Source organism: Hyperoodon ampullatus, assembly GCF_949752795.1.
Source record: "Hyperoodon ampullatus genome assembly, chromosome: 13".
NCBI lineage: Eukaryota > Metazoa > Chordata > Mammalia > Artiodactyla > Ziphiidae > Hyperoodon > Hyperoodon ampullatus.
The window spans coordinates 39,122,992-39,135,200 of record NC_136926.1 but is presented as its reverse complement, the minus strand read 5'-3'; the positions used below and the strand labels follow the sequence as shown (position 1 = coordinate 39,135,200).

Sequence of the window (12,209 nt, the reverse complement as noted above, 5' to 3'; positions counted from 1 at the left end):
GGAGGCTGAGTTAAAGGTTGGGAGAAATTCAGCTCCTTTCCCAAGATCATCCAACTGGTCAGAGACAGAGTGTGGATTTTATTCAGGTCTCTGACAATGTCTTCTTACGTGATAAGAATTTAGTAGATTGGGGAAAAGTAAAGAAATCCTTCAGTTCAATCAGTCCTGGGCCAATCCCTTCAAGTGTTCAATAAATCATAGCTATTATTAGCCTGGGGTGACTTGGCTAGAGGAATTGGGCACAGATGATCCAAGTTTAAGGCTTAATGCTTTTTGCTGGGCCATGTAGGAAAGCCAGAGTTAGATCAAAGAGTAACTTTGACATACAGGCATTTAAATTTCACACTGAAAGAGCTATGAATTTAGAAGTGAATAGTTTCCCTAGTTTTTTTTGTTTGTATTAAACTGTAACTGTAGTTTTGTAAGTATTACAAAAGTTGTATAGGAGTTGATGGGATCATCCATTAAAATACGAGTTATAAAACTTCGAGTGACAGCCATAAAAAGAAACGAAACTGAGCTATTTGTAATGAGGTGGATAGACCTAGAGTCTGTCATACAGAGTGAAGTAAGTCAGAAAGAGAAAGACAAATACCGTATGCTAACACATATATATGGAATTTAAGAAAAAAAATGTCATGAAGAACCTAGGGGTAAAACAGGAATAAAGACACAGACCTACTTGAGAATGGACTTGAGGATATGGGGAGGGGGAAGGGTAAGCTGTGACAAAGCGAGAGAGAGGCATGGACATATATACACTACCAAACGTAAGGTAGATAGCTAGTGGGAAGCAGCCGCATAGCACAGGGAGATCAGCTCGGTGCTTGGTGACCGCCTGGAGGGGTGGGATAGGGAGGGTGGGAGGGAGGGAGATGCAAGAGGGAAGGGATGTGGGAACAGATGTATATGTATGACTGATTCACTTTGTTATAAAGCAGAAACTAATAAAAAAAAATAATAATAAATTAAAAAAAAGAAAAACTTCGAGTGATGTTACTGGAAGAAAAGATAGGTTCCAAGAGGGCAGAGGGAACAGAAGGGTGGGAAACAAAGGGGAGACTCATGGGATGATTCTGGAAATCTAAGATCACATGTGCTGTGAAAGGATTAACATCTCAGTGTCAGTTAAGTCTTCTCAAATCCAACAGCTGCAAAAACATAAAATCCTACTCCAAGCCTGCTCCTTTTCCTGACACTGCATTATAACTTGCTGGGTAGGATGTATCCCCCTGTCCTCATTTCTATTTCTCTTTCTTTTTTCTTAGCAAAGTTATAGGGCAGCTTGTTAAATACATGGTTTGTGATCAATTAGAGCCAGTTTTAAGAACTAGAGCTACTAGGGCTTCCCTGGTGGTGCAGTGGTTGGGAGTCTGCCTGGCGATGCGGGGGACGCAGGTTCGTGCCCCAGTCCGGGAGGATCCCGCATGCCGCGGGGCGGCTAGGCCCGTGAGCCATGGCCGCTGGGCCTGCGCGTCTGGAGCTCCACGGCGGGAGAGGCCACAGCAGTGAGAGGCCCGCATACCGCAAAAAAAAAAAAAAAAAAACCCCAAAAATAAAGAACTAGAGCTACTAAAAATTAGAATGTGCCTCATCAAATAGTGCCCAACTGCCCCCATCACTGGATGATCAAACAGAATACTGTAGTGGAGGGCAGGGAGGGACCTCTAGTAAGCTAAATTCTTTTTTTTTTTTTTTTTTTTGGCCACGCCTCACGGCTTGCAGGATCTTAGTTCCCTGACCAGGGATTGAACCCAGGCCACAGAAGTGAAAGCTCCAAATCCTAACCACTGGACTGCCAGGGAATTCCCTATTATGTTAAATTCTAATGCCTCTGCCTATTTTTTGAGTCTATGGTTCAAGATCAGGGAGGAAAAAACCCCAGAAAAACCCTTTGCTCTTCCAGAGTTTGACCTGGAATTGGGGAAGAAAAAGGAGACAGAGAGTCATGAATCTTAACCCCAAGGTCGGGGATGGAGGAGGGCCACTTAGAACTGAACTCACTTAAATGATCGGTTTGTTCTTTAATTTTCTTCAGTCTACACTCCAAATCTCTCAGAGTAAAGTTTTGTTTTTACTGAGTGTACTTGCCTGTGGTGGACAGAGGAGAAAAGAGAGGAAAATGTAAAAGTGTGGGGAAGGCCAAACCTCAGAGGAATGGTCTTTAATAAGCAAATCCCTCTGTGCCCAAGTCATCTCTGGGTGCAGCAATGAAGCCTGCCTGGGAGACAATTCAGAACACAGAAAGTGGTTCTACCTCCCACTCTGAGTCACTGGTTTCCTTTGTTGGTCTTGGATGATCATAGAAAACCCATCTGAGTAAAAGGTCATCTTAGGAAAGGCTATTTTTATTCTGCCTTCACATGTCATTTGCACAGCCTGGGCTCCACCAAAATTCCCTGTGACACTGACACAAAAGACGTTTGGCTATTTCAGACATGCAAGTACAGCTGAAGAAAAGGTTGAAAGTCCTTATTTACCTCTCCAAGAGTGTGTTCACCATCTTTTCAAAAGTCTCATCACATCTCAGAAGTGGGCTCGTGATTCCCCACTGAAGAGATTTACTGTACTCGTTCATGCCGAAGTACAGCTTCTCCTCGCAGCTCATGTCCTCCTGGTTCAAAACAGAGCAAAACCCAGTGACGGCAGGATACAATGTGTCTTATTTTCTGGGGGTTGGGGGAGGGACCTGTAATAGGCTATTGCCTGGAACGTTAAACAAATTGTGAATAAGCAATTAGGACTACATCAAGCTAAAAAGCTTCTGCACAGCAAAGGAAACAAAATGAAAAGGCAACATACTGAATGGGAGAAAATATTTGCAAATCATTTATCTGATAAAGGGCTAATATCCAAAATCTGTAAAGAGCTCATACAACTCAATAGCAACCCGCCCCCCCCAATCCAATTAAAAAATGGGCAGAGGATCTGAATAGACATTTTTCTAAAGAAGACCTACAGATGGCCAACAGGTACATGAAAATGTGCTCAATAGCACTAATTATCAGGGAAATGCAGATCAAAACCACAAGGGGCTATCACCTTACACCTGTTAGAATGGCTATCATCAAAAAGATGAGAGATGATGTGTCGGTAGATGTGGAGAAAAGGGAATTCTGTGCACTGTTGGTGGGAATGTAAATTGGTGCAGCCACTATGGAAAATAGTATGGAGGTTCCTCAAGAAACTAACATATTTGTATGTGTGTGTATGTATATGTACATATATTTGGTGATGAATGTGTTAATTAACTAGATAGAAGGAATCCTCATCCTTTAAAAATGTATACATAAATCATCACAATGTATACTTTAAATATCTTTTATTTTTATCTGTCAGTTATACCTCAATAAAGCTGAACAAAAACTGTGTTTCCTTATATAACCTGATACCAACTCTACAATCATCTCTGAAGCACTAACTGAAATTTCCTTTCACTTCAAATGAACTTAGTATGTGATTAGTGGTATGTTGATATGCTTTCTTAAGGCAGATTATAACTACATCGATGGTTTGTTTTCTCTATCTTTTGTTCAGATGTTTTTAGAGGAAGAGCATTTCTTAGGCTTGTACAGTCAGCAGGTCAGATTTTTTTCCTTCTCGAAGCAGCTCTGTAAATTGATACATATGAGTTCTATAGAACTCGTTGGAGATCAAAAAACTCAAAAACGCCTCTATTACAGGAAATTTAACTTTTCTGATGTTACTTAATGATGGTGATTCTCTTGAACTTTTACAAACAAAATTCATTTTAAAGGTGAAATATATAGTTTTCTTCCTTCTAAAACAGAATACACAGTATTTAATCTATGCCCCTTCTTGATGTCAATCATCACTATGAAAATGAATAACTATTTTGGGATGTGACACAAAGATTTCCTCAGAGGAGCCTGACATGTGTGACAAACTGCTTGTCCTTAAACTAAGTAGCTCCAGAATAATCAATAAACTTTTTGAGTTCATGTATCTGGTGTTTTTTTTTTAACAGTTTTCCTTCCTCTGTTGTACACTATTTTTTCATAGTCATTTCTTCTTGCTGTCGTGTTGCCTGTGCATTTTATTCTCACTTTTATTTGTTATTTATTATGTACTGACATTTTTCTTCAAACACTCTCCAACTCATAAAGGTTACACAGCAGCTTAAAATATATAAGATGAAATTAGGCAATTAGAGGAAGAAAAAGCAAGGGTAAGAGCAAGGAGACTGGGCCAGGGATGAAGTTAGTACTCTCAAAAATGCACCCCAGAAGTTTCTGCCGTTTTGTTAGAAGTGGAATGTGAATTTGGTTCTGAGCTTTTAAGTAACCCATCCAAAGAGATGAGCAATTGTGTCATTTATAAGGTCCATAAGATAAAAATAAAATACTATAATTGGCGGCTTTTAATTTTTTGAGCCACCCCCCCACACCAGCTTATCCTGCTTATTGGAACAGGGTCTTATTTGAGAGTAAATACGCTTCATGGGAGGACTAGAGTATGTTATTATAAATATCAGAGCCTTACAGCAAAGATGGAGCGACATCTATAGTTTACTTGTTTGCTTGTTTCTTTCTGGATTCTTGGCTGCATTCTGAACAGCTGTGTCAAATAAGTCATTTCAGGATGAAAGAAGTCAGTCACCTGAGTTTCCCTCTTTATCTCGACTTGGCACAGAGTAAGGGGAAAAGCTTTATCTTACGTGCATGTGGTTTTCACATTCCTTCTCATCCACAGTCATGTTTCTTTGGGAAGATGTAAAATCCGACGCCAACCTGCTCCTTTTCCTGACAGCATTATAACCTGCTGAACAGGAAGCCTCCACCTGTTTTCATTTTTACTTCTCTTTCTCTTAGCAAAATGAGAGGGCAGCTTGTTAAATAGATGGCTTATCATCAACTGGAGCCAGTATGGTTTTAAGAACTAGAGCTACTAAAAATAAGAAGTGAATAGTTCCCCCTTTCTGTTGTGTTTGCATTAAACTGTAAGTGCAGTCTTGTAAGTTTTGTAAGTAGAAGTTAATGGGACTATCTTTTAAAATACGAGTTATCAAACTCAGAATGATGTTCCTCTAAAGAAACACACGTCCCCAAGTATCACAAATCATAAGTGATACAATTTATTGAATCCTTGTATCTTTGGGGATAATGTCCCTTCTCTTAAGAAAAATATCTCCCCTCCCAAAGTCTTGCCCTCTCAGTGACCCCCAGCTGCAGGCCTCCCTGTCCTTTCACTACCGTCTCTGCTTTTCCTCCAGCCAAATGCTCTGCTCTGTGGACACTGTTCCCTGGAAGGTCACCAAGGATTCCTGAGGCCAAACCCTCAGTCCTTGGCCTCACTGCCCTCTCAGCCATTCTCTTCATTACTTTCTTCCATGATTTTATCTACACTAGCTGCTTCAGTGATTAGCATTTCTGAAAACTATTCCAAATCCTCATTGTAAAGCCCTAATCACAACTCCCACATTGCATTTGCGACTGTGCACTCGTCCCAGTCTTCACTCAGCCCACATCGTCTCATCTGCCCTCCAGAGGTCCACCTTCCTCTTGACTTCTCTTTTCCCACTAAAGGCATCACCTCAAAGATATCTCTGACTCTTCCCTCTTCCCCAATAAATAAATCCTAGAAGATTTACCATTTCTTCCATCCTTTGTATTTCCAGGACCACTATGCTGATTTAGGTTCTTGTTCATTCTAACCTGAATTATCAGAAAAGCCAGATGACACATCTCCCCCTTTCTAATCACTTTGACCTGGCCTCTATAGTTGATAAATTGCCTTAAAATGCAGCCTCTTAGTAGCTACTAAAGCTGAACTCAGAACTCAGCAATTTCACTCTCAAATGTATAGCCAACAAAAATGCATACATATGTCTACTAAAATGCTTAAAGCAGCACTATTTGAAATAAGTGAATAGGATGAATAAATGAATTGTGGTGAGTCACCCAGCATAATCTATGTACAGCAAAAAGAATGAATGTTTTATGACTCATGCAAAATATAGAAGAATCTCACAAACAATGTTGAGCACAGAAGCCAGATATAAGAGAGTGCCTACTGCATGATTCCATTTATATAACGTTCAAAATGGGGCAAACCAAGACAGAAGAGTGCTTCCCTCTCGTGAGAGAGCGCCTGGCTTATGGAGTGGTGCTAGTGTTCTAGTTCTTCATCTGGGTGCTGGTCCCATGGGTGTGCTCAGTTTGTGAAAATGCATCAAGCTGTACATTAACATTGTGAATATAAAAAATAAAAGAAATATGTATATTCTGCTATTTCTTTTTTTTTCTTTTTGAATTTTCTTTTAATTTATTTTTTTATACAGCTGCTTCTTATTAGTCCATTTTACACATATTAGTGTATACATGTCAATCCCCATCTCCCAATTCATCACCCACCCCCACCCCCGCCACTTTCCCCTCTTGGTGTCCATACGTTTTTTCTCTCCATCTGTGTCTCAATGTTATTTCTTTTTTTTTTTTTTAATTTAATTTAATTTTATTTATTTATTTTTTTATTAGTTTCTGCTTTATAACAAAGTGAATCAGTCATACATATACATCTGTTCCCATCAATGTTATTTCTAATAATACTATGCCCTTGCTAAAATATCGTTCATGCCTGTGTAATAAGTGTAAGCTTTTCCAGCCTGGTCTCAAAGATTCCATACGTATATTTCCAGGTTTCTTTTCATCCCACTAAGTATTCTCTGAAAAATGTCTGATGCTTACTCCTCTGTGGTCCTGCCCGAGCTGTCTGCTGCCAGGAGTGGCTGCTCCCCGGTCTGCTCTGTCCTTCCTCTCCTCCAAGGCCCATCCCAAGGGCTCTGTCCTCTATGTTGCTGTTCCCTGATGCTCTCAAATGGGTGGGACTTCTCCCTCCTTTCAACCCACAGAGCACTTTGGTTTTCTGCAATTGTCTTATTCTACTTTGTTTTTATTTTGTTACATTTTTTGTTTTGTTTTGACAAATTGTATATATTTAAGGTGTACAACTTGAGTTTTTTCTTTTTTAAAAAAATTGACATAAAATTATATTAGTTTCAGGTGTACAGCGTAATGATTTGCTATCTGCATATGTTGTGAAATGATCACCACAGTAAGTTTAGTTAACATCCATCCCTCACCACACATGGTTATAATTCTTGTTTTCTTATGGTGAGAAATTTTAAGATCTACTCTCTTAGCAACTTTCAAATATACCATACAGTATTATTAACTATAGTCACCTTGCTGTACATTATTTCCCCAGGAGTTATCTATTTTATAACTGGAAGTCTATACCTTTTGACCACCTTCACCCATTTTGTCTACCCTCCAGCCCCCGCCTCTGAAAACCACCAATCTGTTTTCTCTATCTATGTCTTGTTCTACTTTGGAATAATAGTGGCTTTTATATGTACTTTGCTTTCTCCTTAAACCATCAGCTCTCTGTGTGTGCTTGGAAAGATGTAACACAAGCCCACAAGTGCTCACTAATATTTTTTGAGTCTACTTTCTTTGCTTTTCTCTATTATGCCTTCTTTAGGACATTGGCTTCAGGATAACTAAAGGAAGCTAATCACTAGAGCTTCGCCCCTAAATGTGTAAAGTTGTTGTAAATTAGATTCAATGCTTTTACCTTTTCTCCATGTTCCTCTCAATGTCATAGGGATGATTTTTTTAAAACTTTAATTAGAATATAATAACTCCCCACCCCTCAATTATTTTGAATATGATCCTGGGTATCATATCTCTAATCCACAAATACTTCACTAGATATCTCTAAGATTGGAATCCTTTTAGAAATATAACCACAATACCATCATTATACTTAAAAAAATTAAACACAGTCATAGGAATGACTTTTAAGGAAAATTATTTTAAGCTTGTTTCTCTATTATTTCACATCAGGAGAAGACAAAGGGCAGAAGCTATGAGCCCATCTTCCTATCACTGGAGTGATCCCTTCCAGAAAAAGACTGAACCAACTGTTCAGGATAGGATAGTTCTCCTTTTTCCCCCCTAACAATATATTCAACTTAACGTTTAGTTGGAGCCCTATCTGTTGGATTAAAAACAATGTTTCCTTTTATCAGTTCTACTGGCTATCCCATTCCATGTCAGGACAACTACTGGGGTAGACCCTAGGCACACCATACGGTTTTGGGTCAGAGGCAAAGGAACTCTGGCAGCCTTTTATCTCACCCATAACTTGCTCACCCAATTCATGGACAGAGCTAGGGTGGAGAAGATACCAGCAAAGTGAAAGCTCAAAGCAACCTCCTTGTGACAGTCAACACACCGAGACAGTTCTCACAAGGGAGGGACTGGTGATGCCAACATGAGTCAGGGACCTGAGCTTGCTTGACTGTAAAGGACACACCAATACTCAGAGAGAAGGGCTCCAAGTCTTCTTACCTACTTCATAACAGAGTGAAATGCACCGGGTTGAAAAATAAACAGTTATTCTTATGTAAGACATTTCTGGCCTCTTTTACTTAAACATGTTTATTTTAAAATATCTCACAGTTCAATATTTCTAAACAAAGGTTCTATTGCTTAACGGCTGATCTTTATTGTTTTTTAATAAAACTCTCATTTTTTTATTTGCTAATATATTTAGCGTACAGTTTATGGGTCACAGAAAATATCTTTTAAGTATTAGGGACTGGACCTGGATGTGTACAGTGCTGAGCTATTCTCAACGCATTAAATGATACTACTGAGTAATTTAGAGTGTTTTGTTTTGTTTGGTTTTGTCTGTGAAGTCCTAACCACTGGACCACCAGGGAATTCCTGTTTAAAGTCTTTTTTTTTTTTTTTTCTTCCTTTTTGGCCACACTGCACAGCATGTGGGATCTTAGTTCCCTGACCAGGGATCAAACTCGTGTGCCCTGTGGTGGAAGCACGGAGACTTAACCACTGGACTGCCAGGGAAGTTCCCTGAGTAATTTAGAGTAACAGTACCAGCATCTTCTGTTTCAACTAGAAGTCTGTGAGAACTGATTAAAAGGAAAAATCCAGTTGCTGGGAAGCATGAGAATAATTAACATATAGATATACTTCTAGATCAGTAAGACTGAAACAAAAGGACAATAAAATTTCCAAGTTTTAGATTGGAATGAATCATTTAAAGGCACAAAGCTAATCCAGGATATTGATGATGGTGTCAGCTGACATCACATTTTAGGGGGACAAATTATACTGGATAGGCAATTTTGTATCTGCGTGATAGCCCAAAAAAGAACAACCGAATCAAATTTATAGAGGACACTATTCACTAGTTTTTAGTGAATAATAATTGTAATTATATGGAACTTTTAGAAGAGAAAGCATTATGTTAGTTAGTTTTTTGCACTCTTTTGCCATGACCATATTTTATTACAAGATTCTGCTCCCCAGGGGAACTGAGAACATGACTGTGTATCAGAGGGTAGAACAGAGACTCACTGTGCTGTCCAGCTGTATCCAGTGAACCTCGTTGTTGGCGCTGATTCGGGACTGTTGGGTCTGCAGAGTGTATGGGCAGGAGGTGACCTGGAGCACCAGGAGGTTGAAAGCTTCCAGAACCTCTCTGCAGTTAATGACTCTGTCAGCCAATCCATGGCCAGGTTCACCATGTGACAAAGAGCCCGAAATGACACTGTAGAAATATTGAAAGTCACATTAAAACCTCCTAATTTAACTGATTAGATGCAGAATCAGATATCAAAATGGAGGTCATGTTTTAGCTCTTATTTTTCTGGTTCCTTTTAATTGGGGGCAGGAACAGAAGCAACCAACATTTGATTTGGAAGGGCAAAGAGGACCCACCTTCTTACCCCTTTCAGACAAATTTCAGGGATTTTTTTTTTCCTTTTTCAGTTTGTCGCTGATATACCTCAAAGTGTAAACTCAGTTATCCAAGCCAAGGATATCCAACTCCGTAGCTGAGGTGGATCACTTCAGTTTGAAAGCCCACCTGAATGAGGGAGCTCTCCATCACAATATGATGCTTATAACTGTGCAATGATCTGTACCCCCAGAGAGGCCCCAAAGCTACAAGGAATCCCCTCTGTGTTAACACGCTCTCCTTTCTCCCTTGAAGCTGCTAGACCTTGGGGAGGACTCCTCCAGCCTCCTCCCCACGACCAACATTTTCATATCTCTGAGTCATTTTCAGTTCCGTTCAGTGTGGAAGTACCAGGTTTCCATGCAGCCTCAAAACTCCCCACCCCCAGTCCCGCTCTCTCTCCCTCTCTCCCACCCCACCCCACCCCTCTCCCTCTCTCTCCCTCTCTCTCTCCCTCTCTCCCTCTCTCTCTCTCTCTCTCTCTCTCTCTCTATATATATATATATATATATATATATATATGTATATATATATATATTCAAAAAAGTAATCTCAAGGCCCATGAGAATTAAATACAGAGAGATCAATGTGTAATCCTCAGAGCTATTACCCCAAACTTTCAAAGATAAGGTATACAAGGTCAGTGAGCTATTTCTGCTCATAGAACATGAGCAGTAACTGAGCAAGGTGTGGGTAAAATTTCTTTTCTTTATCTCTCCTTCCTCCCTCTCTCCCTTCCTTCCTTCCTTGCAAATCTAACAAGTTATACCAGGTCTTATTTACACCTACATATGGCTCTGGACTTCAGATTATGGAGTACCAAACACATTGTGGCTTCTGAACAAGTGTTTTTGCAATTCTGACATTTCTACCACAGATCAAAAAAATTCCAGATGCCTAACCTCAGTGTGTCCTGAGGAAAGAAAATCTGTGAATGCTTGATGATGCCTGAAATTTCCCTCCCCCGACCTGGTGAGGACAAACCATGATGTGTAATATTTGACAACTATTTGCCCTTAAAAAAACAACAACAAAAAACAACTACTTGCTTTTTTCAATCCATAGGAACAAAGATACCCCCTACTAGATAAGTACTGTGATTTGATCTGACTCCGTCATACCACACAAACTGTTATTTCATTAACAAGCCCGTAAAGAGATAGGATGGTCTCTTGTTTAAACAGGTAGATTGCAGAAGGTTTTGGATCTGCTCTCAGATCATTGAAGTGGCATCTCCACTGCTGCTAAAGGGAAGAGGGAAGAGAGAAAGGCAAGAAAGAGGAGAAATGGCAGGAAAGGAAGGAAGAGAGGACAAGGAAAAGGAGAAATCGAGAAGAACCACGAGGAGGAGAGGGGTTGGGCAGGAAAGTACCTGGCCCTTCCGGGAGCTCACTCACCGCAACCCCCTTGTTGCCACCCTTTCGCTGAAGCAGCTGAGTCCCACAATGCTCTTAAGACCGGATTTTAACAGGAATTTGTGAATTCGCCCACAGTATAGTTAAAATAAAATCAACATTAAAGCGGTAAGAAAAGTTGAGAAAGCAAGGAAAGGGTGGGAATAAGTTAAACCATGAGAAGATGCCAACTGGTAGGGTCCATGGTCTTTCAAATCACCACCTTTTATATTATTTAGTACATGACCATTACTGCTGTAGAAGAAATATTGTATTTGCTCACTCTGAAGCAATCACCTCGTTAGTTCCACATGGGAGTTGTCATGAACTAGCACAAACAGTGTGTACGGGTTCTGTTTCACCCTTCTCATAAAAACTTCAAACTTGGTTTGAATCTCATTGTCTAGACGAACAACATATTTCTCTGCTCTCTGATAGGCTGTCCCATTTTCCTCCAGACCCAAGTCTACAAGGACACCTGCCAAGAAGAAAAAAGAGTTTATCTTTTTTACACACATGTCTATGAGATTAAGTTCAGTGTACTGATATACTGGGTACTAACCATATACAGAGATTTACAGAGCAGATAGCTTTCCTTCTCCATATTCCCCACAACAGTTTTGAGGAGGAAATATCAGGTTTCCTTTTCTTTAGAATAACACACCCCACCTCCCATACTTCATACAAATGACAACAGGGACTGACCTAATACATTAAGTAGAAGCTTGAATGTATGAGACCTCTGTCTAATTAAATTCTATTTATATGTGAAATATAAATATATATTTATATGTGAAATATAAATTTATATTTATATGTGAATTTAATTATGTCTAATTAAATTCTATTTATCTGCTAACAGCTACTATAGGCCACTTGGAAAAAATGAAGCTTTGGACCACAGCTCTTGGCCAAATTGATATAATCGTGTAAATCTTCCTTACCCCAAATTTAACGACAAAACACATATAAGAAAAAAGGAAAATAAAATCTGATGTCCAAAGATACATCGCTAGATCGTGAGCT

The 12,209-nt window shown here is 39.6% G+C and overlaps 1 protein-coding gene across 3 annotated transcripts in view; it reads right to left on the bottom strand.

Moving 5' to 3' along the window:
* The window catches only part of GREB1L (GREB1 like retinoic acid receptor coactivator), a gene marked incomplete at both ends in the record, with an annotated part of 129,189 nt that overhangs the window by 25,287 nt on the left and 91,693 nt on the right, over nucleotides 1–12,209 (bottom strand). For all 3 annotated transcript variants that reach the window (XM_079717005.1, XM_079717006.1, XM_079717007.1), the window contains 3 exons: nucleotides 2,481–2,614; nucleotides 9,408–9,600; nucleotides 11,481–11,661. In XM_079717005.1, the coding sequence (XP_079573131.1) occupies nucleotides 2,481–2,614; nucleotides 9,408–9,600; nucleotides 11,481–11,661 (508 nt within the window). The remainder of the gene's footprint in view (nucleotides 1–2,480; nucleotides 2,615–9,407; nucleotides 9,601–11,480; nucleotides 11,662–12,209) is intronic.